This window comes from Meriones unguiculatus, chromosome X (assembly GCF_030254825.1).
Source record: "Meriones unguiculatus strain TT.TT164.6M chromosome X, Bangor_MerUng_6.1, whole genome shotgun sequence".
Classification (NCBI taxonomy): Eukaryota; Metazoa; Chordata; class Mammalia; order Rodentia; family Muridae; genus Meriones; species Meriones unguiculatus.
Genome location: NC_083369.1, coordinates 21,803,986 through 21,831,893, shown reverse-complemented (window position 1 = coordinate 21,831,893; position 27,908 = coordinate 21,803,986). Strand labels below are relative to the sequence as shown.

The following is a 27,908-nucleotide window of genomic DNA, read 5'->3' as shown; positions in this document are numbered from 1 at the left end:
TTACAAATAGACATAGTTTATTTTCCCCCAATGAGTGTCCCTTCAATTTCCTTTTCTTGTCTTTGTTTTCTGGCTAGTGCTTAAAAAGTACTTACAGTATTGAAAAGGGGTAGGGGTAAAAGCTCAGTTTTTATAAATGTGATTCTAATATTCTTTCCTCTTTCATGCAGCTTTATGAGCTACAATTTTTGATCATTCCTTTCTGATTGAAAGCTTCTTGTTTGTAGCCTCTATTTTACAGTGTGTCTACCAACAACTTAAATTTATCTTGCCTGAACAACATCTTTGTTTCCCCTCCTTTCACTGCATATTAGAATTTTCACTTAGCAGTTATGCACATTCAACATTTTAAAAATATGACTTAAGAGAGTTTTCAAAGTTTCAGATGAAATTTCACTATCATTTAACTGATTATTGCCATATAGTTAATGTCATTCTTTCATTATTTTCAAAACTGACTTTGAGAGATCAAAATATTAAAATTCAGTGGCTATTATTTTAAAGTTTAAAGCACAAACCTAAACCAAGCCAAATGAAGATATGTCCAGCCACCTTAGAGGAAGATCTAAGCTTAATGTCCTGAGTGGAAGAACTAGCCTTACTTCATTCTTTCCCTGCCCACTACTTATACAGTTGCTAGAAAACCGGCCAGTATGACCTTGCTAGAACTGTTTGTAGTCTTGGTGCCTAAAGAGGGCCAATCATTTCAAAAGTCAATTTGCCTTACCCAGTCATGTAATGCCAAATCATGTAAGTCCTTGCTTGCATTTTTTCTCTTTAAAACCTCTGTACCCCCTAGACCTCTGGGTCGTGTTCCTCTCCTGTTTCCACAGAAAGTTTGTGTTCCATGTTCTAATGCATATACAATTAGAAAAAAAACCTCATGCATTTACAGCGAAGTCTATTTATTCCTGGTCTTTTGGGGTTTGCGAACTGGGCATAACAACTTTTGCCTAGAAGTTTTATTATATAAACATACATATGCATAATCTCCAAAGTTTCATTATATATAAATACTAAATACATAAATTATATAAACACACACGAATATATAGCCTTGTGTGTATTTGTTTGAGTTTATTCTATATTAATTGCTAAGTGGTCATCATATTTGGTGATTTTTTTTTAATTTATGAAAATTTCACCCTTTGCTCTTTTTTTTTCAGTATTTCTTTACACTTGTTTGTTTAATGTGACTTTGTTTAATGTGATATTGCTTGATCTGTTATTTTTAGCCCCAAAGTTCTCTAGTCATTGTCTTGTTTCTGTCTATTTTAGTCTAATTTCCCTACTATTTGAAATGCATTCATTAAATTGTTTTTTCCTCAGGTTCAGTGATTTTCCTAATTTTCTAGTAATCAGCATATCCAGTGAATTTTGTTCATTTATTTAGTTATTTTTATAGATACCATTTGGCTTTTGAAAATAATTTATTTGAGCTTAATATTGTTACTTCCAGCTCTAATGCCACCATTCTGAAGGCAGAAGCAAAATAACTTCAAGCTTGAAGCCAGCTTTGGCTGCATGATAAGTTTCAGGCCAAACAGTACTATAGAGAAACTGTCTTAAAAACCAGATTTCCCAATAAAAAAGTCATTCATTTTCTGTGATGTTTTAATTTTCTCTCGTATTTAAATGTAATTTGTAATTGTCAAAGCAGTTTTTATAGATGCTTTAAAATTCTTGTTAAATAATTCCAGTAATTGATTCATCTAGCTGTTGGTGTCTGTTGATTGTTTTTCATTAATCTAATTTTATTGATTCTTGTTATCATGGGTGTTTTATAGTGTCTGATATTGTGTTTTGTTATATCTGATTTTTTTTCAGGAGACTCAGAATCCTACTAAAATCTTCCATTTTCACAGGCTGGCCTTCTTTGTGGATATTTGAAAGACTAATTTTCTGTATCCTTGTTGCATTAATTAGTCTATATTGTTTTTAGAATTGCTGTGTCTTGCCTTACTTTGCTAGAGTATTTGATGTGTGGAAAAATGTTTCCTGGGGAACTCCTCATGTGAAAGAAAAACATCTCCACGTTTTGGAGATGAAGGATATTTCTAAGATTGTAGTGGTTGCAGAATACAACCTGCTTGTATACAGGCAACCATCCAGTATTATGTAGCAGTATTCATAGTCCCATAAGATATAGGGGCTACTCGGAATGAGTATTTGCATCAATAACCCTATTGATCAGGTCCTTTAAAACTCAATATCTCTATGCATGGAGGAGTCTCATAACCTGTTTGACATAAAAATTTCTCACTTTTAAAATTAGGATGATAATACAATCTTAGAAGTTTTTATGGAGAATAAACAAATATAAAAGACCCTGAATGCAAGGAGTTTTTTTTTTTTCTTTGATACTTTTAATCATACTCATGGCAGAATCATATAAGAGTTGCTTGATAAATATTATCTGAATTAATCAGTAAAATCAAACAAAATGCTTAACAATCAGTAAATTTACTATTCAATTATCAGTGAATTTTGGCAAACTTCCACCAGTTTTCTATAGTGAGTGAGTTAATAGGGACTCACATTTTGTTGTTCTGAAACCAGTGCCGAACTTATTTCAGAATGCATAACAATAGCTAATGTTATTTGTTCATTAAGAACTTACTATGCAATAGGCATGATGAGAACAACAGCAGTATTTGGTTTTACCCTAGGTCCTTGGGATATCTAGTCTCATGTTCTTGGTCACCCAAGCAGTGTTGGGTATGGTTTCTATCTCCTGGAGTGGACCTTAAGTCAAATCAGATATTGGTTGGCACAAGCTTTGTGCCACCATTGCCTTAGCATATCTTGCAGGAAAGACACCATTTTAGATCAGGGTTTGTACCTCAGTTAGTGTTTATAACTTCTCTTTTGGCAGTGTACAGAGCACCTTCTGATACAAGAATGCTAGTCCTAATGGGTGAAGGCTCTAAGTGGGTACCTGCTGGAGTTCTCCATGTTTAGCGAGTTGTGAAGGTGTTGTCTTCAAGAATGGATCTTTGCTGTCAGTTTGTGGATCACAATCTATAGTCTTGGAAATAGCTTAGGTTGTTTACGGGCTCCCTTAGGACCCCTTTGACCAACAAATCAATTAAATATAATCCAATTCTGCTACTGGAGGATTCATTTTGTGACAAGAGATGGCCAGTTACTGGTCTGACTCCCCATCATTTGGTGAATTCATTTAGATTGCCTTCAGGTATGTATATACTTTAGGAAATTCTACTGTATTAAGTTTACATACTACCCCTCAAATGATGCTTAATTTTAGTTGTTTCTCCCTACATTATCCCACTCATCTCACTCTCTCTTCCCTCATTCTGCTTGATGTTCCTGCTCCAAAACTCCAACCAGTCCATCCAATACTATCCTATTTTCCCTTTATAGAGAGACCTATCAATCCACTCTTTAGATCATAGCTTGATTATAAATTATTTAACAGCCAATATCCACAAATAAGCAAATGTATACTATATTTGTGCTTCAGATGCTTTTTTTCTGGTTCCATCCATTAACCTACTGGTTCATTTTTTTAACAGGTGAGAAATACTCCATTGTCGAAATGTAACCATATTTTCTTTATTCATCCATCTGTTGGAGGAAATCTAGGTTGTTTCCAATTCATAGCTGTTATTAGTAGAGCAGCATTGAACATTGTTGAGCAAGTGTTTCTGTGGTAGGATAAAGCATCCTTTGCATATATCCTAAAAGTAGTGTAGCTGTTACCAAATCTTGAGGTAATTTGATTCCCATATTTCTAAGGAACCACCACACTGATTTCCATAGTAGGAGAGCTATAATAATCTTTACAGAAAAATCTATTCCATTCTCTTCAAATATTCAGTTCTCTTTCTCCCAGAAAGAATGGATTGGGGGTAATAGACATACTATCACTGCATTGATATCAGACCTGAAGAAAAGGCCAGCCAGATAGATTCATTACCCAATGGATGTTAAAACATACATTACCCAATGGATGTTAAAATACTATGACTTAGAATACGAAGTAATTTTTCATTGTTATCAATCATCTACTAACATGTGCTTTACCTTGGAAAGTTTTAATTAAAACAGTAGGTACTAAGTATTCTTTTTATATCAGATACCTGCTAGTACCCACCCATTGGTATACTATAAAATCATTTTTTCTTGTATTCCTTATACTTAATAATGATCAGTTGTCATGTATGGCCTCTGCCGTAGACTAAAGTGAAGTGTATTACTTCTTGGGAATAAATGTTCTCCTGTATTTGATGTTCCTGCCATGGAAGCACAAAATGAAACCTTTCATGAATGGGATACTTCATTGTGGCTAATGTAGAGCACGACCCTCTTTTAATTTCTAATAGGCAGAATGTAAGAATAAAACAAAAGATAATCTTTTGTTTTCATATAACTTAAATTTATTTTTTTCATAGTATAATCTTGTTTATTGATGCACTTAGATTTACTTCATTTTAGGTCATTATTCTGTTTAGTTACATTTTAATTTTCAGTGCTGGTTATAACATGGTAAATTGATTTAATGACCCAATAATGTGGTTGAAACTTGTAGTTTGAAAAATATTGCCTTACGTTATATACATTTGACTCATAGCAGATCCTTTCCCTAAGCTTTTATGAATACTTTTTATACTTCAGGATTGTGGTTATGGAGAAGGTGGAGATGCATACTGCACAGCCTGCCCACCCCGAAAGTATAAAAGCACATGGGGGCATCACAGTTGTCAGACTTGCATCACCTGTGCTGTCATCAATCGGGTCCAGAAGGCAAACTGCACAAATACCTCTAATGCTATCTGTGGAGACTGTCTGCCCAGGTAAGCCTACAAAATGTTATTGTTATGTCCAAATCTCGTAATCCTCAAAGACCACCAAGGAGCTGATTCTGATGCATATGCAGTAGGGCCTTTTTATTATAAGCTAGAGCTCAGCATAAACCCTCACCAAAGCAGGTGTTGAGTGTAGGGACTTGAGCACTGGAGGAGGAGGGTATTTATTTAGGGATGCAGCACAATTGGGAAATTCCAGCTAGGCAATGTTATGATCCACTGATGTTTAACAAATATTCGTTGTCCAGAGGAAGTTGTTTGCCCAGAGGGCCAAGCCAAACCGTAATTATTTACTCATCCTATTGGAAAGAACACCATGGTAAATTCCAGGTATTCATTGATTAGCCATTTCAAGGGGTGATGGTTAAATACTACAGCATTTTTTCCAGGCTTTTCCTTGGGTAGGGGACTCCTTGACTTCTTCCTGGAATTGGTGACCTATGACCTAGTTCCTGGGTCTGGTGACTTTTAGGGTAGGGAGAGAGTCAGGCATGGCTCTTCCACCCCCCCGTCTTCTGAAGGCCCAATCACAGGAATTCCAGATATGATCCCTCAGTAATCTCCAGATTTACCCTTCCATAATTTGATCTGAGTATCAATAACTGCATTGCTCCCAAGTGATTCTTCATACAAGCTACCAAATGATTTAAAAAGCAAGGTACTCACGTAAAAACCAAAGTGAATAGGGGTCCTGTCTGGGTGGATATAAGGGTAGTAAAGCCAAGGAGAACTATTATACCAGGATTCAAACCATCCTTTGGAATCCTCTCTCTCTTTTTCTGGAGTCTCTCCAGGCTTTCTCTTACTCTTGCTAATCACTATCCTGTAGTTTACATAAAAGCAACATTCCCTCTTAAGGGCTTCACAGAGTCTGCCCTGCTGGAAAAACAACAGATCCAAGCTTCTGTTTTGCAACACTACTCCTGCCAGGAGATAAACTTTTTTTTTTTTTCCTAAATGGGTGATTGAGTTCTCAAGGAACTGAATATCTTCATCAATATCTGCCTTTAAGCTGTTATAATTCTGGCTTTGTACAGCCAGTGCTGCAATACCTTTTCCTGCTCCAGCTAAGCTGGTAACCAAGATAATAGCTAATGTCAGGGAGCCCCTTTTGACTTAACATTTCAGCCTGTTAAGTAGGATAAAGGCCGGGGATTTTTTTTACTTCTGTAGCTTCTTCAGGATTACATTAGGATGAAGATATTGGGACCCGGGAAGGCTGAAAACCTAGTAAAAAGCTAGACAATGGGGCACTTATCGAAACCATCTAACTAGTGAGCCAGTTGAAGAGACAAGGAGCCAGCACTTCAGCTGGACTGGTTTACTTCAACTTTCAGCAAGTCCAGGTCTCAGCGTGCAATCCATAGATTATCACTGAATGGAGCCTGTCATCCAGGTGAAAATCTGCTGAGACAAATTCAGACTAGAGACAGAAGTTAAAATTTGCCTAGTGATTAGGGAAAGTGGGGAATCCCCAGACCAAGGGAAAAATCAGGCTGGTATACTCATTTAGAAAGAGCAGATAACAGGTGTCTGAAAGACAGCAGGAGTAGACTTATGCCATTAAGACCTAGTAAAAGCTAAGGCTTTGGGGTCAGAGATATACACATTAGGCAGGGATGTTTTTAGCATGATGAGAAGTACCTTTAAGTCTATCTCCAGAAGATAAAGAAAGGGAAATTAAAATCGAGCATGCGGCTGAATAGTAAGTAGTCAGGGCCCCATCATTTTTTCAGAACCCTATTGGTCAATGTCAAAACCCTGAACATTTGCAATCTAATAACAACATAAGTACAACAATAGCATAAATGGGGAGAGAACTCTAAAATATCTTTCATATTTAATATACCTTAAATTATTTTCTAATTATCACAACTTGCATTTACATACCTTAAATCATTTTAGACCCTTACACTTGTTACAATTTACGTTTACCAATTTTAAAATACCTATATATACCCTCCAAACTTCCTTGCATTTACCAGCTTTAAAACACCTTTTAAGAGTTTTATTTTTCATAACTTTTCATTTATTAACATTGAAACATCTCTTTAGAGCCTCAATTTTTTAGATACTTACTATTTAAATTTTATATCCTCAGACCTGACATAAACTTTCCTTTTTTTATCCAGGTTTTCACTGTAAGACACAGACAGTTAATATGAAGCCTGTGAGCAAGCAAACCTTTTTTTCCTTTCTAAATAAGAGATCTAATACCTAGTAGTTCTAACTCGCTAATGAATCGACCAATGAACTAACAGTGGATCTCATTGTCAGCTCTTTAACTGCAAAGCTACTATTAGCTTAGCTTAGCCATCAATGTGATCAGAGATCTGAGAAGGATAAATTATAAGCTAAATGAATCTGTGTGCCAATCAAAATGACAGAGATGAATAGTCAGTCCACCACCCAGGCAGTTGTCCCTGGGTCCTGTGGTTTCATGGCATCACAATCAGAGGCAGGCTGGCCATCAGGCCCAGTAAATAATAAACTCTTTCTGTGCAAAAGAAGAACATGAGAGTATGACTTCACTGTGCCTTCAGCAACGTGGAACAATGACTATTCGGGTGTCCACAGTTTTGTCAGGTTTAGGCTGGGCCATAGTAGTAGGCCAGTTGGGGCAATCTAGCCCAGTGGTTATCATACCACAATCCAGAGCTGAAGTCCTCTGTCATTGTGCCCAAATCTTCTTGGAGACTTTGGGGAGCTACTGCCATGATTTTGGGATGCTCTGTCTGTTATATTAAGCTTATACATGTTAAAATGTCATATTCTACAGATCTCTCATAAGCTTGAGAGCCAGCATATGAGTTTCTGTAAAACAGAATTTTTTTTTTCTTTTCAATTTCTTTTTTATTTTTTATAATTTATACACCTTATATTCTGATTGTAGACCCCTCCCATATATTCTCCTGGTCACACACACCCTCCTTCTTCCTCCTTACCTCTCCCCTAGTCCATGGAGAAGGGGCATCCTCTTCCCCTACCATCTGACCCTAGCCAGTCAAGTCTCATTAGGACTGCCTAGATCCTTTTCCTCTGTAGCCTGGCAGCCCTGCTCTGCCAGTGAGAAGTGATCAAAGAGCAGGGAGCTGAGATCATATCAGAGATAGTTTCTGTTCCCCTTAGAAGAGCACCCACATGGAGACTGAGCTTCCTATGGGCTACATTTGAGCAGGGGGTCTAGGTCCTTTCTGTGGATGGTCCTTGGTTGGTATATCATTCTCTGCAGAGCTCCTGGGTCCAGATTTTTTTACTTTCTTGGTTTTCTTGTGGAGCTCATGTTCCCTCCTGGTCCTTCTATCCCCAACTTCGTCTATAAGATTCTTTGCCCTCTGACCAAAGTTTGGCTGTGAGTCTTAGCATTTACGTCAATACCCTGCTTTGTAGAGTCTTTCAGAGGAAATCTATGGTAGGCTACGATCCTGTTCATTGTCTTCACCCATTTCCAATGTCTGTTTTGTTTTTCCTTATGAATGAGAATTAAGCATCCTCCGTAAGGTCCTCCTTGTTATTTAAGTTCTTTGGGTCTGTGGATTTTAGTATGATTATCCTGTATTATACAGCTTAATCAGCTTATAAGTGAGTATATTCCAATCATGTCTTTAACCGTTCTTTGGTTGAGGGACATCTGTGTTGTTTCAAGATTCTGGGTATTATGAATAAAGCTGATATGAACATAGTTGAGGAAATAGCCTTGTTGTATGGTGGAGGAGCTTATTTTGGTATATCCCTAGGAGTGGTATAAATGGGTCTTGAGGTAACACTATCCCTAATTTTCTGAGAAAGTGCCAGATTGATTTCAAAAGTGGTTTTCAACTTTACATTCCTACCAGCAATGGAGGAGGGTTCCCTGTTCTCCTTTCTCCACATCCTCTCCAGCATGTACTGTCACTTGAGTTTTCTAACTTAGCCATTCTGATAGGCGAAAGATTGAATCTCAGAGTCATTTTGATTTGCATTTCCCTGATGACTACGGAAGTTAAACATTTCTTTTTTAATTTTTATTTTTTATATTAATCACAGGTTATTTACTTTGTATCCCAGCCTTAGCCCCCTCCCTCACAATCCCACCCTCCTTCCGTCATCTCCTCCCTACCTCTTTCCAAGTCCACTGCTAAGGGAGATCCTCTTCCCCTTCCATCTGACCCTAGCTTATCAGGTATCTTCAGGACTGGCTGCCATGTCCTCCTCTGTGGCCTAGCAAGACTGGTCCAATCTTGGGGGTGGGAAAGGTAAAAGACCCAGCTGTTGAGTTCATGTCAGAAATAGTTCCTGTTCCCCTTACTAGGAAAACCCACTTGGTTACTGAGCTACCATGGGCTACATCTGAGCAGGGCTTCTAGGTTATATCCAGACACAGTCCTTGTTTGGAGAAACAGTCTCATAGAGGGCCCCTGTGCCCTGATATATATTTTTCTTGTGAGGTCCTGTCCTCTCTGGGTCATACTTACTCCCCGTTCTTTCATATGATTCTCTGCACTCTGCCCAAGGTTTGGTTATGAGTCTTAATATCTGTTTTGATACACTGCTAGGTAGAGTCTTTCAGAGGCCCTCTGCTGTAGGTTCCTGTTCTGTTACTTCTTTTCTCCTATTGCCCCTGTCCATCGCATTTGTCTTTCTAAGTGAGGATTGATCTTCTTACTCCAGGTCCTCTTTCTTGTTTATCTTCTTTAGGTGCACATATTTTAGTATGTTTTTCATATCTTATAGGTCTATATAAGTGAGTATAACACCGTGTGTGTCTTTCTGCTTCTGGGATACCTCACTCAGGATGATCTTTTCTAGATCCCACCATTTGCCTGCAAATTTCATGATTTCCTTGTTTTTAATTTCTGAGTAGTATTCCATTTTGTAAATGTACCACAATTTCTGTATCCATTCCTCTTTGATGGACACCTGGGTTGTTTCCACTTTCTGGCTATTAAGAATAAAGCTGCTACAAACATGGTTGAGCAAATGTCCTTGTTGTGTACTTGAACTTCTTTTGGATATATACCTAGGAGTGGTATAGCTGGATCTTGAGAAAGCAGTATTTCTAATTGTCTGAGAAAGCACCAGATTGATTTCCAAAGTAGTTGTACAAGTTTACATTCCCACCAGCAATGGAGGAGGGTTCCCAATTCTCCACAACCTCTCCAGCATGTATTGTCACTTGAGTTTTTACCCTTTGCCATTCTGATGGGTATAAGGTGAAATCTCAGGGTCGTTTTGATTTGCATCGCTCTGATGGCTAAGGATGTTGAACATCTCTTTAAGTGTTTCTCTGCTATTCTATATTCCTCTACAGAGAATTGTCTGTTTAGCTCTGTACCCCATTTTTAATTGGATTGCTTGATTTATTGCTTTTTAATTTTTTTTGTTCTTTATGTATTCTGGATATCAGCCCTCTGTCAGATATATGGTTGGTGAAGATCCTTTCCCAGTCTGTAGGCTGTCATTTTGTTCTGATGACAGTGTCCTTTGCTTTTCAAAAGCTTTTCATTTTCATGAGGTCTCATTTATTGATTTTTGTTCTTAGAGCCTGTGCTGTTGATGTTCTGTTCAGGAAGTTGTCTCCTGTGCCAATGAGTTTCAGGCTCTTCCCCACTTTTTCTTCTAACCAATTTAGTGTATTTGGTTTTATGTTGAGGTCTTTGATATATTTGGACTTTATTTTTGTACAGGGTGATAAATATGGATCTATTTTCATTTTTCTGCATGTAAACATCCAGTTGGACCAGCACCACTTGTTGAAGATGCTGTATTTTTTTTTCCATTGAATGATTTTGGCTTCTTTTTCAAAAATCAAGTATTCATAGGTGTGTGGGTTTATTTCTGGATCTTCTATTCGGTTCCATTGATCCACCTTCCTGCTTCTATGCCAGTACCATGTAGTTTTTATTACTATTGCACTGTAGTACAGCTTGAAATCAGGGATGGAGATACCTCCAGATGATCTGTTGTACAGGATCATTTTGGAAATTCTTGGGTTTTTGTTTCTCCATATGAAATTGAGAATTTGTCTTTTAAGGTCTGTAAAGAATTGTATTGGTATTTTGATAAGAATTGCATTGGATCTGTAGATTGTTTTTGGCAGCATGGCCATTTTTACTATGTTAATCCTACCCATCCATGGGCATTGGAGATCTTTCCATCTTCTGATATCTTCCTCAATTTCTTTCTTCAGAGACTTGAAGTTTTTTTTTTTTTTCCAACAGGTCTTTCACCTGCTTGGTTAAAGTCACCCCAAGGTACTTTATCTTATTAGTGGCTATTGTGAAAGGTGTTGTTTCCTTGATTTCTTTCTTGGCCATTTTGTCTTTGGTATACAAAGGGGCTTCTGAATTTTTTGAATTGATTTTGTATCTGTCCACTTTGCTGAAGGTGTTTATCAGCTGAAGGAGTTCTCTGGTTGAATTTTGGGGGTCACTCAGGTATGCTACCAATTCTTTGAGAGATTTGTTTGTTTCCTCTGTATGTGACTCTAATAACTGGATAAGCATATATTTAAGGTCATTTTCTTGTTTCTGATGAATTGGAGTATCCATTGATTTTGGGAGTTGCTGGTGAAGCCATGATTTCCTGATTTTTGTTGGGTGTGTACCTCTGGCCATTTGCTTAACCGTAACCTGCACTGTTTGTTCTTGGATTCTGTGGTTCAGATTGGTACTGTCTTTCTCTGTTGTCTGGAGAATTCTTCAGGGAGATGAGAGTGATCTAATGGTTTCAGCATGTGTGTTGGTGCTTCAGTTGTACCTGTGGGAGGAAAGTCCCTGGGTGCAGAAGGACAAATGCAGATGAGTGTGATGTGTGTGTGTGTGTGTGTGTGTGTGTGTGTGTATGTATGCTTGTGTGTGCATGCGCGTGCACATATAGGCAGGGAAGTTTGTCTTAAGGGACAGGGTGTTAGACAATATAGAGGCCTTCAGTGTGAGGGAGGAATACCTTGTGGTCCCCAAAGGGGTCGCAGGCTCTAGAGTTATCACATGCGCTGGTTATGATCGCGTGTGCAAATTCTCAGAGTACCTCAGTGGCCTAAAGGCTACTGGTAATCATCTCTAACTCAACTCCAGGAGTTATTTGCCTAAACTCCACTGGTAGCTCCACAGAGCCCGGGTTTTCTTTTCCCAAGAAACCCTCCGTTTTCCACCGTGGATGTGTGGGTGGGACATTTCTGATGTCTGGCAGGTAGCTTAGAAGCACCTTGGATCTGGGGCTCTGTAGACACTTGGGAGCGCACTCACTCTCTATCAGGTCAAATCGAAATGCACAGGGATTCCTCCTGTTCTCTACTGGCAGGTTTGAATCTGCTGAGCCAAATGTGCACTCAGACATCTCAGTGGTATTGCAGCTACTGTACCCAGGAATCCAGTTATGGCTGCAGAACTGGGATGTCTAGGTGCCTGCCGGAAAGTCTTCTGGCTCAATGCTTGGTGCCCTTGGGTGGTTTTGCAGGTCCACTGGACTTTGGTGGCGGCAAAGCCTGCTGCGCTATCTGCCACTGAGGGACTGATCGGCTTGTAGAGTCAGGCTCTGTGGAGTTGATAGGGCCTGCAGCTCACAGGAGTGGGTCCCACGCAGGATTATAGAGCATATATCAGTGATGCTGGCTGCTGGGGCTGCAGTGCTAGTATTCCTGCTTCTGCTGTCTTGGTTCTCAGACAGCAAGATCTGGCATTGTGGCTCTGCTCCTCCGAGGGGGAGGGAGGGCCAAAGAAGGAAAGTGCCCCTCTCCGTTCACAGATAAGTCTGCTTCTGACCTGAATCAAAAGGTTCTCTGCTCTTGTGGTGTCCCTCCTCCTTCAGGGAGCCACAATGTCGATTTTCCGATTTCAGTTGCCCCTCCCCTCACCATTTCGGAGTTTCAACTTCCTCTGCCTTTCATAAAGGGTACATGCTGATCGCCGCCATCTTGGATCCCCTCAAAACAGAATGTTTTAATCTCTAATTCTGGCATAGTCTATAGTTAAACATTTTATAGCCATACTTATTTCTAGTAGATCTACATAGGCAAACTTTGTAGTTGCCCATCCTAGGCTTAACCTTGAAACCATAAAAAAGAGACTAGGTAAAGCTCAATAGTGTAACCAACTTAAGTCACTAGCATAACTTTAAATATATTTCTGAACTAAAATCAAAGCAAAACTTGAAATCATACAGTTCGTAGAGGGGCTGACAAATCTTGCTGATCCTACCATACCACATTATTAAGACTGAACAGCAACAAGGTTAAAGGACAGAAGTTGCACTCAGCACTAAACAGGGACCTGAACAGAGCTGTAAGCCCTTAACAAAGATGGCAGTAAAACCATGGCTGCATCCTCTTCATTCCTGAACCAACAGGGTGGCCAGCCACATGTTGTTACAGGCTGTGGTGGGCAATTGAAAACATGGCCATCATGTGTTGCCACCTCCCAAAGTATAGAACTGTGCAGCATTTACAGTTTCATGTGACCAAGTTCTGACATTTTAATCAAACTACATAATAGAACAAACTGCATAATAGAACAGTAAAAAACAGTTTTAAACTGTACTTGAACTGTTCTGGCCATACCAAACCTATAGACCAGAAAGAAACAGCATTAATCCATTCATTCAGGAACTAGCAGCCAGGTACATACTTCATATCTAAACAGACCTTCACAAACCAGGGTTGAATCACCCAGCATACCTCAAAAACACAATCCTGATTTATACATACATACATACATACACACACATATATAATATATAATATAGATATATTATATATATGCACATACATATGCACATATATTGTGTATATGTATGTGCATATATATGTGTGTATATATATACATATATATGTATAATATATAATTATATATATATATTCTATATAGGTATTATTACAAATTATTTGATAAACTTTAAAATGTTTCGTAGCCTTCAAACATAGTTTTAATTTTAAATGTCAAAACCAAATTTTACCAGTGTAAACAGTTCAGTCTCTAAAATCAATACCAATTTAAAATGAGACTTGTCTTCTTAGTCTAAAAGAATATAAGATGATAAATAGAATTCATTATGACCAAAAAGTTGTGTAATATTTTTGTGCTATGCCACACCACATGGCAATTTCAAGATGGCAGAATCACAGCACATGACAAGTCACATGGTTGCCATTTAAAAGCATTTGTATTTCTCTATATGTTACTAACACATATGCACACATATATATGTTCTAAACAAGACTTTGAATTTAAACTTTAAACAATAACTGTTTATGTATAACCAATAACTGTTAATGTATAACTAAGACAGATAGAGCATATTAACCATTTAGTATCAGAAATAAACATGTCATGACCTTACATACATTTAAAATAGACAGACAAAACTCTTCTTACTTCATCCAGCTGCAATTTCAAGCATTTTGTTATCTGTTGAATCTGTGAAGGTGTTTGGAACTTGGCAGGAGTGTTGTCCAGGGCACCACATGCTGCAGTCATTCCTTGGTTTTCCTCCTCGCCTCTGTCCTCTCAAGCTGACTCATGGAAGAGAAGTGGGCACCACCATGGTGGAAGCTCACCATTTTTTTTCTCCCTGAGACCAGGCTTCTACAAGCTGCTTTCTTTTCAGTGGCACAAGCTCCTTCTGCCCCATGATTTCAGCTAGAGCTGCTGCCCAGGGCCAGCAATCCTTGGGATAGACATGGCTCCATGCCATGGTTGATGCCTACACCATCCCTGCCATAGCCATCTTCCCCAATGGGATCTTCTCAATCACCCAGGTGGAAATGAGCTCGTGCTTCCTACCCACTCCTGGCTGTTTCCCACCAGTGACCAGCTTGTAGCACTTTGTACATGGGGCAGGCAAAGTCAACATACTGCACCAGCTATTTGGTCACCAGACTTACAGAGACCATCACAAGCAAACACACATACACATACACACACACAAAATGCAAGAAATGAATGTACAGGTACAGCATGCACAAGCAGGAAGGAAGAAGAAAAAAAAAGAAAACTCAGAACAGCGGCTCTGCCAGACCAGAGGACAGAACAGAGGCCAAGCTCTGTCAGACCAGAGACCAGAGCAGTGGCAGAAGTGCCAACCCTGGGGCTCTGTATACTATAGCAATCCCTTGGAACCTCCTCCCCACTTCCATCACCAGAGCCTGTGGAACATGGTTCGTGCCTCTCTGAAATAGGCAAGAGTTAAGTCTATGTGGTTAAAAGGAGTCTACCATGTCGTTAGTTAGTCCCAGTCACAAAAAAGAGGCTGTGACGTACACGATATTTAACCAGAAAGATACACACAGAACCAGACAACTACAGTGGTAAAGCCGTGCCATGGGAGCTATCCACCTTGTCCTTATTCAGAGATCCAGAGATCACAGAAAACTGGAGGTGCTCCATTAGCTCTTACAGAATTTCAGGGACACTTCCGCCCCCTCAAAAGGGGTCTGGAATGTCTTCCAGGCTCCCTGTGGCTCATGGATGTCCACTGCATCTGCTCTAACCTTTCCAGACCACACAGATTACAGACTTTTTCTTGAGGTCTGACACAGAAACTAGAGCAACAGTGAGACAGACACAGACAAGCAGACATAGACAAGACATTAACTGGCAGGTCCTCCACCCTTTGGTTCAGGAGGGGGGGGTTCCTGGGTGTCTTGGGAATCATGGATGATTCCCCAAGATGTTATGCCCAAGTCTCAGGGACCACAAAGAACAATGAGGAGGCAATTCTGATGCAAATGTAGTGGAATCTTTTTATTCAGAGCTTGAGCTCAGGACCACACCCTCGCTGACAATATTCACTGATTAACTGTTGCTTGAGGTGATAGTTAAATAAACTGGTTATTCTCCAGGCTCTTCCTTGGGCAGGGGACTCCATTGCCTTCTTCCTGGAATTGGTGACCTATGGCCTAGTTCTTGGGTTGGTGGCTTTTTGAAGTGGGGACAGTCGGGCCTGGTTCTTTCAGTATCAGTCCCTCTGGGGCTTTTAATTATTTCATGTCCTTTGTCATCCAACCTCATAGACCATAGTAAAAGTATTCTAACTATCCAAACATGCTCTATTTAAGCTCCATGAGTGAGATATCCATGTATTTCTAACTAGATTTCACTATATAAAGTATCCAGGAATTATAAAACACAGATGAGCACTTAAAAACATTTTAATCACTGTGACATTCTGCCTAAAATTGAAAATAAATGTCACTTTAGATAGATTACACAGAAATCATGAAATTGGAATCATAAAACTGCTTCCTTGTCTCATGACCTTTTAGCTATAGGATGTGTTGAATCAGGAAAAAGATGGACTGAATCACTCATGGCAGAGGTCTCACAAGGGTAGGTATTTCCTCCCATGAAGAAAAAACTCTTAGACATTCCCTATCATCTAAGGAAGGAAGGACTGTTACAAGTCAATTGCTTGTTTCACTATTCCATTCCCTTCTTCTCTGATCACAGGTTCTACCGAAAGACACGCATTGGGGGCCTTCAGGACCAAGAATGCATCCCTTGTACAAAGCAGACTCCTTCTTCTGAGGTTCAGTGTGTGTATCTACTTTTCTCTCTTCTTACCCAAACCTCTGTTTGTCAACAAAATCAATAGACTTCTTTATTCTTGTAGAAGGAAAATGTTTATTGACACTCCATCCTTCGGAGTATTGATTGAGAAAAGGCAATCACCTATGATTAAATCTCAACTTTCTAGCATTCAGATCATTGGATCTCATTTTCCTTTTCTTAAAACCTGTATCTAATGAGAAAACATTTTTCATACTTTGTGAGCTACTTGGCTATGTTTGGTGGAGTAATGAATGGTACAATGTATTTGTAAAATAGTATCTCTACACTTATTAATTGTTAATATATTCAATAAACCTGGTATATGGAAATCCGTAGGCTTTAGACCATATCAGAAGCTGAAAAAGGGAGCTAGAATATAGTCTATGCCTAAGTCAATAGATACTTACTTATTTATCTGATTTCCTGTAATTGCTGTCTATCTTCTTACATACTCTTTAAATTATTGGTGTATTCCTTAAAATAATGACATATAAAAGAGACTTATTGAAAAATAAGTATTAGCATAAGCTAAAGTCCTATATTAGTTGAGATTCTTAGATAATAAATACTAAATTTTTGTATACTTTCTTCACATTTTTAAAAGAACAGACAGTATAAACTTCCCTCTTAGATATTTTCTGAGTCTTCTGTCCTTTTCTCCACAAAAACAGTTTTCTGAACAATTAAGTTTTTTGCTAGGCTATCATATATATATGAGATATATATGGTATATATATGATATATATGATATATATATTATAAGAGTCGGTAAGTTTTAATAACCATTTCCTAACTTGTTATATATATGTATATATATATATATATATATATATATATATATTTATATATACAGATCCATGCTTCTATCATGTGCCTGTGTTTGCTAGACCAGGTATTGTCCAGAAATTTGTTATAGAAGGAATTGGTTAAGATGTGACAACTCTTAACTTGCTCAATATGGAAGTGACACATATCAGTTCCACTCAAAGTTCCTTGGTCATGAGTTTGCTGATAACTTTACCATAATGTTGTAAAGAATACAGAGAGTGTATGGTTAATTCCTGGGCACATTCCTCTGCCATATACTCCATTACTGTTTAAATGTTTGTATTAATTTATGTATATTCATATTCTTATACAATATGTGCTATTTTTGTTTTATAACATTTTCTAGAAAGGTCACCAAGCTATCCTTTCTTTACTTTGTTTTTCTCCTCTGGATTATTTATATTACTCATTGGAAGATTTTTATGATGTCTTAGGAAAATCATGATTTACTGATCCAGTATTTACTGATGAGCATTTTAATTTAATTATATTTTTAGGTTATATTACTAAACATAGTATGAGTGAACCCACAATGCAGCATCTTTTCATTAGTCATGCTAGTTTATACCATGCTTGCAGCATATGAGCAGGCATGGTATAAATTCATTCATTATACTTTTATCTATTCTCAGATAAGAACATAGTAGCCCTAATGGAGATGACCTAAAGCAGAAAATGTGGTATAAGCAACTTCAGGTCCCTTGTCAAAATGAGTTCTAACTGTCCATTTTCAGTGACCTCATCCAATGTTTTGTTGTTGTTGTTTTACAGGTACCTTCCAGTTGAGCTTAGTGAAGGTAGATGCACACACTATTCCTCCTAAGGAAGCCACACTTGTTGCACTGATGGGCAGTCTGCTAGTGGTGTTTTCCTTTGCCTTCCTTGGCCTCTTCTTCCTATATTGCAAGCATATCTTCAACAGACATTGTCAATGTGGTAAGTGTGTCTACTTAACATTTCACATGAATCCTTTTCGGTAAAAAAGGAAGTTTTTATGAGATTGCAAGGTAATGAGTCTTCCTTGAATGATGCTCTGTTTTCTCATAAGAACCATCCTGATGGCATCAAAAATCATGGGAAGTCAAAAGGGCTGAAATATACCTGAAGTTAAGTAGACTGTTTTATTAGATTTTTAAGGGTTCATGGGAAGTTTTCCTTCATGGGAAATCACTTGGTAAAGGAATCAAGAGACCAAACATCTAACTATTTTTTAAATCATAGTGTAACTCAAATTATCTAAATTATTAGGATTTACTTAGTTTTTATCTTCAAAGTGATAAATAAGATTGGGTAAGTTTTAATAACCATTTCCTAACTTTATATATATATATATATAACATACATTAATATAATTATATGTATATATATTAACAGGTTCTGAAACATAAGAATTGAAGAGAATTTAGCTATAATTGAAACATGATTAATAAAAGTTGATTAGATTTGTAGTAAATGTTTTTAGTATAGTAATTTACCAGAATGTGATAACTGAAAGCATAGTCTTTAACCAAAATTCTTATACTTTTCTGTCCTCCAAAATACTGCTGCTCAAAGAGATCTAGCCAAAGCCATAAGAGATGGTTATGCAAAAATCAAGATAGACAGTCATGTTTAAAGTCTTGATATTATTGTTACTTGTTTTCAACTTCCTCTCCCAGCCAATAATGTAAGACAGAAAGTATATATTCATTAAGGGCCAAATATGGAAGAAGTGGGATCATCAGGACTAATTAAGACAGACTTTCAGACAAGAATACCAGTGTCTCGTGCAGCTGCAGTGCAATTAAGGGGACCGAGAACTAAACACGGACAAAGAAAAAACAAAAATTAACTAAGTCAAACTAGTAATAGTAAAGGAAGATATTGAGTTTACCAGATACAAGAACTCTCAGAATTTCTTTTTTAATTTTAATTTGTTTTATTTTTAATTGCACTTTTTTTTTACTTTGTATTGACCCTGTAGCTCCTTCCCTCCTCCCCTCCCAATCCCTTCCTTCCTTCCCTATCTCCTCCCATGCCCCTCCCCAAATCCACTGCTAGGGGAGGGTTTCTTTTTCTTCTTTCTGATCCTAGTCTGTTAGGTCTCATCAGGAGTGGCTGCATTGTCTTCCTCTGTGGCCTAGTAAGGCTGCTCCCCCCTCAGGGGGAGGTGATCAAAGAGCAGGCCAATCAGTTCATGTCAGAAGCATGGATACCATGACAACTTTGTTTATTTTAGCTTCACTCTGTTTATGTTGGAAAAAAATCTTTCTTACATAGACCTTGCTTAGTCAGTTTTGATCTGGAGCCTACTAATGAATTATTTGTGTGTTCTCAAGTGTTTAAACAAAGATGAATTTAGCATTTCATGAGATGTAGTATTCCCCTCTTGATATTCAATGACCCTTATTCAACTCCACTTTGATTTCCTTGGGGCTACTTGTATAGTTCAGACACTTCAGATAATGGTGGACCACTTATACCTGTTTCATTAAACATTCAGTCTTTGGTAGGTGGTATGTGACACAAGATCTCATACCCAATCCTGTATCATGGGTAATGAAATGTCTGGGTCCCAGATCACAGCAAGATAAATATAATGAAACTTCTGAAAACTGCCTGTCTCCCTATAATTTTCTTGGGAGAGAACAAGTAACGTTCTGTAGCCTAAAGACAGTATCGCAGTGTCCTTCTATGAGCATGAAAGCAGGTTGCTTTCTTGTGATTTCCATGTGAGAAAGATATTTATCAATACTCACTGACTTACACACACATTCTAGAGCTTTGTAGGGAAGGTCAAGTTGGTATGAAGTAAATCTAATGTAGATGCAGGAAAAAGGAATGAGAGTGTGGCATACTAGAAAGACCATCTCCATATAATCAAGAATCCATTAGTCAGTTCTTCCTCATTGTTACTACTGCAAAGCCTTCCACATTTTCAAAGAAATTTGTAACTTTGTCTGAAATTTTCTTTTGCACTCACACTAATTTAAACAAGCAATAGAATCACATCCACAGTACGGAAATCATGAACACACACTCACTTTGCTACCCAGTATTGAGTCAGACTCATGCATGAGGATGTGTTACTTATCATTGTTGTAACAAACTGTCACATGTTTAATGGCTTAGCTCAGTTTTCAAAGCTAAGAAGTTTAGCAGGCTTCTTGGGTCTTCACAAGGCCCAAATCAATAACTTGGCAAGACTGTCTTTTGTTGTATAGGAGTTTGTTCCCTCATGAATTTATAGGCCTATAGTCCTATACTCCTATTTTCTTGCTGGCTATCAGCTGAAGGTCATTTACAGCTTCCAGAACAGGGGTTCTCAATCTGTGGGTCATTTTGAGGGCCAAATGATTCTTTCACAGGGGTCATCTAAGACCATTATGACTCACAACACTAGCAAAATTAGAGTTATGACAAAGCAAAGAAAATTTTATTGTTGGGGGTCACCATACTTGAGGAACTTTATTTTTTTTCTTAATTTTTTATTTAACTTTTATTAATTACACTTTATTCCTTTTGTATCCCCCCATAAGCCCCTCCCTCCTCCCCTCCCGGTCCCACCCTCCCCCCCTTTCTGCATGCATGCCTCTCCCCAAGTCCACTGACAGAGGAGGACCTCCTCTCCTTCTTTCTGATCTTTTTTTTTTTTTTTTTTTGTTCTTCTCAATGCAGTTTATTCAGGAACCTTGAACAATCATCTGATCCTGGAGAAAGCCAGCCCACAGCTTAAATAGCCTCTGGGTAGCCAACTCCAGCGTGCCTCATGGGCAATGCAGATAGGTCCACATACACGGAAGCAAGCCAGATCCTCAGCCTTAGCCAAATGTGGAGTTGTTTGTGACAGAGAGCACTCACCATCTGGAAGATGGAAGGCGGAAACCAGCTCCATCTTTAAGGCGCGGCATTACGCAGCTCTCTACAGTTCCCCCTTTTTGTTTTAGACGCATCAGGCAAGAGTAGAGGTTTGATCTCTGATATTAATGGACTGCAAGCATTAGGAAAGTTGAGGACCTGGCCAAGCCTTGGGCAGAGTGCAGGGAATCGTATGAAAGAAGGGGGAGTTAGTAAGAGCTGGAGAGAACAGGAGCTCCAGAAGGCCCTCTATATCTTTCCTTCGCCTCTTTCTTTCATAAAATTCCATGCACTCTGTCTGAAGTTTGGCTATGAATCTCAGCCCCTGCTTAGATACCTCTATCAGTAGAGTCTTTTAGAGGCCTTCTGTGATAGGCTCCTGTCCTGTTCCCTGTTTTTTCCTATTACCAATGTCTATTGCATTTGCCCTTTTGAGTGTGGATTGAGCATCTTTCCTAAGGTCTTCTTTGTTGTTTAGCTTCTTTAGGACTATAGATTTTATCCTTCAACAAAATCTTTAAAACTTATGTCTTATATTTACAATCCAGTTTAAATAGGAATGTGACACTCTTTTACAATAGTGTAGGCCTTGGGTACCATGTTTACCCTCTATCAAGTTCAATTACTTCATATCTAAAATGGGAATAAAAAGAATATATAGGAAAAAAAAGGAAAGTTGAGGACCACTGCTCTAGAGGGAGGCTGATCATCTCCTTTAACTCATGACTCTCTTCCATTTCTAAAAATGGGGATGGTATATTGATTTTGCTTTAGGCCATAGCTCTCTACTGCTCTGTCATTTCTACCTTCTGATTCCTCTAAGAATTCATCTAGTAATTAGAAAAATGTGAGTAAATTAAAGTGTTCATCATTAAGCATGGAAGAGAAAAAAGATAATGAGTTAGCTTAAGGAGGTGTGTGAATCTACCTGCATAATTCAATATAATCTTCTTATTTTAATATCTACTACCTTAATTCTGTCTGGGTCCTTTGCCATATTACATAACATCCATAGGTCATGGAAGAAAGGGACATGTTAAAATTTCTTTTCTGCAATGCATTTTTCTGTACGTGAAGAAAAGTGTCTTCCCTAATGCAGCATCTGTCAGACTTAATGCGATACACCAATGAAAGTATGTTTCTGAAATGTGTCATTTTAGCCCATTTCTAGGTGCTCTTGTCCTCCAGGCCTATAAGGGGAACTCTGGCTCCTTCACCCCCTCACCCCTCCATATTTTGTCCTCAGGAAAAGGTAACCTCTTGAGAAGAAACCCTGACTTTGGGTGACTCAGTGGTTTTCTGCTTCGAGTTGCAGGAGGTTCCTTGCAATATGAGGCTGAAAATGCAGTGGAAGAAGATTCTCTTTTCCCCATGCCAACTGGCCAGGAGACCAGTCCAGAATTTCCAGTGAATGAGAGCATCTTTGAGATTAAGCCACTTAACTCCATCCTGGATGACGACTGCAGCTCCACTCGTGGCTTCCCCACACAGGAGTCCTTTACCATTGCTTCGTGTGCCTCAGAGAGCCATTCTCAATGGGTCCATACCCCCATTGAATGTACAGAGCTGGACTTGCAAAAGTTTTCCAGCTCTGCCCCCGGGACTGGAGTTGAAAACTTGCGAGAGAACACAGCTGAAAGCTCCGGAGCGTTATGTACCATTTGAAGTTCCCAGCCTTTAACTTTACTGAGGTGAGCTAGAAAAGTAGGGTTAAAAGACCAGAACTGTGGGCCATGCTCAACAAATTTCCAACCCCAATTCTATTGCTTTATAGGGATTGGGTGGAAGAATAGCAGGAAACTAAGACTGATAGACATTGGAGAAGCAATAGTTGGGGCACTAAGCTTTAGAGCTAATTTTACGTCAGACTTCAGCCCATCAATTATCCACAGACCTGGCAGGTTGACCTGATGCTAATTTCTTCAACCAGCCCATCCTATCGACTAGTCATATTCAGTTTTCTCCTTTCATGTCTATAAGCCGTAGAGCTTTGTACAAATATGCAGCTCTATATTCAGATAAACCTCAATTCCTGAAAAGTCTTAAGAACTTGTGCAAATTATTTTACCTTTTTCAGACACAGAGCTTTCCACTAATCAGTTATTTTGAGGATTGAATGAAAACATATGCAAATGTCTGTTATAATGTCTGCTTTATGGTGTTTATACAGTGCTGGATTTCCCTTCTTTTTCCTGCACTCAGTCACAAATTACAAATTCCTTTTATATCCTCCATATTTTTCCAAACATCATCACTTCATATGCCTTCTATGGTAATCAAATAAGAAATAAGTTAATCTCATTTTAAGCAAGTGTGAACTAAGAAACTGAGATGAAAAGTGATTTTGCTTAAAAATCACAGAACAACCGAATCTCAAAAATAGATGAGAACCCAAGATTAGCAGCTCCATTATAGAGCTCATCCAATTCCATCATTGGATTTTGAAATGTATGTGTGTGTGTGTCTCAAAATATGCCACATATATGTGTGTGTATGTATGCATATATATATATATATATATACACACAACTTGGAGGGAAAAAAAAAACACAAAGCCTTAAAGTATTTCTTAGTACAAACTGTTATGTGTGACGAAGTGTGAAAAATTTCACTAAAAGGATCATGTCAAATGATTCTAAAGTTTTAAGAATTTGGAACTTTGTATCCTTTACTTTTAGATTAAGAGGTTATCTAGTTCTTGTTCATATATTGCAGTGAACAAGCAGTCACAATTGCTCAATGTGTAGTACAGCTATGACTAAAAAAATTGGAACTCATTATAAATAGCATGATTGTATCTCATACTCATGGGTTCTGGCTCTGTTCCTTGAGTCACACATCTGACTACTCTGCCATGTTAGAGAACTGAAGACAACATCTGTCTGGAAAGCACCACTTGATATTTTTCGAAAGCACATGGTGCTTAGAACTTAACTTTATGGAAATTATTCTTGCTAATTTGGACTAAGGTAGGTGTGTCATCTCCATAGCCAGGTAATTTATTTCTGCTATTGTGTCCTAAATCACTTGTCTAACCTTGAACCTTTAGAGAAAAGTAAGAGGAAGGTGGTGATCAGATTGCATCACAGGATTCTAACTTGTTCTGCTCTTTTTCTAGGTCTCTTTTCTTCTTGGCAACCTTGCAAGTGATTGTTGCTCGACTTTTCTGTTCATCTATTCAGCAACAATAGCATGGGCCTGGGATGTAGGTCCCACAATAACCCCATACTCTAAAAATGGGGTATACAGAGCACCATCCTACCAGAGGATTAATTCCCCACCATTTGTCCTAGACTGAACTTGAACATTTTTTTGTTTGTTTGTTTTCTTATTCTAGTATGGAGATCCAGATTCCATAGCCACTGGACTGTTGGGCACATTCTTTCTGTTTAATTATAACAGTGAGGGGAATAACAATGAATGGGGTCGAGTTTTCCTGCCTGTATAAGTTTTCTGCCTATATTTTTTGACAGGTAGGCCTGAAATAAGAGGTATACAGACTATGTTGTCATCTACTTACCACTTTAGAGAGAAATATGACACGCTTTCTCTTTCAGCTTTCTTCTTTGACTCTCTCTTCCACCCTTCCTACACACACCTCCACACACACAAAGTGAGGGGGGAGGCCTGACGTCTTGATTCTACAACACATGTCCTACACTTTTATAACTGTGATAGCTGTGACACCAGCATGTTTGTTACAGTCTTCATTCTCAAAGACAGGCTACCAACACTCTCTAGTGGGGATTCAAATCAGTGCCTTTTAGATTTTTTTAACTGTCTTTTCCTAAATTTCTTTCAATCTTTTTTACTCTAATATTCTTACCCTTATCCCCTTGCAGTCAAGTCTTGACTCCGAAGTTTCTCAGGTGCAGGAGGTAGTGCACTGCAGAGCTAAATGGACCATTTGGTGCTTTCTTGGCTTAGAGAATAGTTAGTCCATTTCTCTTAAGCCTGAACCTCCAGTTTCACATGCTTCTTAACATGAATTGAAAACTTTTTCTCCATAATGTGTTTTTGTTTTGTTTTGTTTTTGTGGAACATGGCAGATGTGACCCTCAGGACTCATCATGTGACCATCATGTATTACCTTTAAGTATCTCTTTATGTCCAAAATGAACCACTAGATTGTTCCTGTTCCCGCACAGTAGTTCCAGTTTAGATGGGGAAAGATGATCAAATGTGTAAAGCAACTGAATCTTTTTGCTTGGGAGTAATATAAACTATCCTGGATGCTGGTGTGACTTAATTTATTAAAAAGAAACTAAAGATAAGCACAATTATTCATGGTCAAATATGTTAAGATGTACTAAACATCTGAGTGCTGAACTTTACATTACTCGCATTGTAGTTGTCATCTACATGACTCATTATACATATTTTGATGTAGGCAGTGCAGGGATTACTCAGTGAAATAATGATGCATAGCAAGTCTATAATGTTTTCAGTCATTTCTCATAATTTGATATTTCTGGATGACTCTTAAAAGGTACAATAGCAGATCATACAAGTACTCTTCCAACTTAAAGATGGCAGAGTAGTACTGGAATTTTGAAGCAAGCCTGCATTTCATTGCAAGTCTTTTTCACAAAAAAAAACCCTAGGTATAGGAATTTAGATAGTGTTAGACTACTTACCTTTAGCATAAACAAGGTCCTAGATTTCATCCTAGCATTGTAGAAGAAAAAGATGGTTGGAGGAAGGAAAAAAAGAAGGAAAGGGAACATTTCCACCACGAAAAAATATACCATAGCCTGTAACCTGCTAAGTGCTTTGGAGGCTGTAGTAGAGTTTTTCACTGGAAAACATCACATGAGTTCATCTTTCATTAAGAACTATTCTTACTTTTCTTAGCACCAGCTCTTAAATACTGTTTTTAAGATTTTTCTGCTTGCCTTTTGATTCCCTTGAAACATAGTACTCTGTAAGTCTGCTGGAAGGACCAGTAGATGTTCAAAGAGCAGTGGTCCTGAGTTGTAGCATAACATAAAAGAATTTTCATATGTGTCTCCTGGTCCTTGTAAAACCAGGCTGCAGTTTGATTTCAGGACCCTACAGAACATTTTGAGCCAATTTTTCTTTTCCTATGTCTGAGCTCCCCAACGAACCACCCAGCAGGCTTCTAAAGATACCCCCAAACCCATTCAGGGTTACCTAAGTGAGGATGTGTAGGTTGCCTCCAGGTATGGGTATTTCTTTTGATATGCCAGTTTGATACCTAATGTACTGTCCATTTGATGGTTTTTGAAAGTACATTTTGGCTTTACGTCTTACTTACACATTTTAAGAACAGAGAGACTCAAAAATATTCTTGCAGATTATATTATTCTTCTTTATCTCAGAATCTTTCTGAAACATGTACAGCTAGTTTCTATCCTTACAAGCTCTTGGTGGTTAAGGTAAAATGTGGGCTTCATCACCATGTCTTCTACTTAACAGACAGTGTTCTATACAAGATTTCTGTTTTTCAGATTCTGTTAAGTGTATCTTTAATAACAGCTCATCCACAAATGCTGATTAAGGGCCTTAAGGTCAAACAGCTCATAAGTGTGTTAAAAGCACAGTAGAAAAATGCTAAAGGTCCCATTGTACTTTTCAAGGGATTAAAAGCATTTGAATCACAAGCCTGTACTAGGCAACCTGGTCTCATGTAAGCAATAACAAATATGAATGAGCAAAGGTACAGACCTTGGTCTTTGGGCTCTCTGTATTTTTTATTCTGGGATATTTTATTCGTATCTCACCAGCTTTAATTAGTCATATCTATACTTCTGGTGAAGAACTAACACCCAATTTGAGGTGGATTCAGTTTAAGTAGGTTCCAGGTGTTGAAAGGTCACTATGTGCCTGCTTTAAACTCAAGTCCATCACTGCTTCTCTGTGAAAAAAATTGATGATAAAACAGCAAGAACAATGTAATTAAATGACCCAGGCGCACCACTTAACTGTGTCTGTACATAGCACCTATACCAAGAATCATCTTTGTTCCAGTTTTCTTGAATCAACAGTTGATAATTACTCTTGTTTTGCTTTGCTTTCTACAGTATCTTGGGTAGAAGTGAAATAAAGGATGGCTTATTTCATATTTGTGTATTGGTTCCAGTAGTGTCCTTATAAGGTGGAACAACTTTGAATATTATGTTTTTATGTGTCGTCTATTTGGTGATATAAGTCATTTGAGGAATTCATTTAAAAATTTATTCATTCTGAGCCTAGACAGTAGTTAGGCTTTACATATTTGAACTAGTAAAAGAAAGTATTGTTTACAAGGGAGAGGTAGCTTTTTGGTGGAAATGAGTCAGACTTCAAGGTTCACTTTTTTCCTCCACTTAAAATTTTCCTGGAATTTTGAAAGGTTGTACATAGTATGGAAGAACACTTTCTTCCCTAAGGGTGTTAATATTAGGTTTTAAGTAATAATGTCAATACTATACCACTCTCCCCCAAAAACAGCCCTGCCATACTGAGATGTCAGCCTCATAGCTCTCATTCAATTTATTGCCAAGGTCTTTGGTCATTTATGTTTAATGTAGGTAGATCTTAATTGTTGTTTTCCTTAAAATGAGCTATTTATAGAGATTCTGTTAAAAATTTTGAGCCATATGCGCATGTGTGGATTCTGAAAAATTGTGTTTGGTTTATAAGAATCTGTAAACAATTCATATTAATAAACAGAAGTACATCCAAATGCCTTTTTTATATCTCTGCTTTCAGAGAACTGGTGTGAGTCATTTCATTGTTTTATGTCTCTACTCAGTCAGTACAGAAAGAAATATGTTTCTAATAATTTGTTGTAGCATCAGGACTAAGGAGATTCTGACTTGTAACCCAGAAGATCTGGGTTATAGTCTAAATTCTCCTGCTTTCAAATTGTTTATGACATTTAGAA

General features: G+C 38.1%; 1 protein-coding gene across 2 annotated transcripts in view; it reads left to right on the top strand.

The window, feature by feature from the left end:
• The window catches only part of Eda2r (ectodysplasin A2 receptor), a 52,520-nt gene extending 24,813 nt beyond the window's left edge, over nt 1–27,707 (top strand). Inside the window, exons 4-8 of one of the 2 annotated variants that reach the window (XM_060374536.1) lie at nt 4,639–4,817; nt 16,253–16,338; nt 17,954–18,118; nt 22,335–22,710; nt 24,138–27,707. In XM_060374536.1, coding sequence (XP_060230519.1) covers nt 4,639–4,817; nt 16,253–16,338; nt 17,954–18,118; nt 22,335–22,684 — 780 coding nt within the window. In that variant the 3' untranslated portion in view covers nt 22,685–22,710; nt 24,138–27,707. Of the gene's footprint in view, nt 1–4,638; nt 4,818–16,252; nt 16,339–17,953; nt 18,119–22,328; nt 22,711–24,137 lie in introns of both variants that reach the window. The other variant, XM_060374534.1, reaches the window with a different exon arrangement.
• Nucleotides 27,708–27,908: the final 201 nt, after the last annotated feature.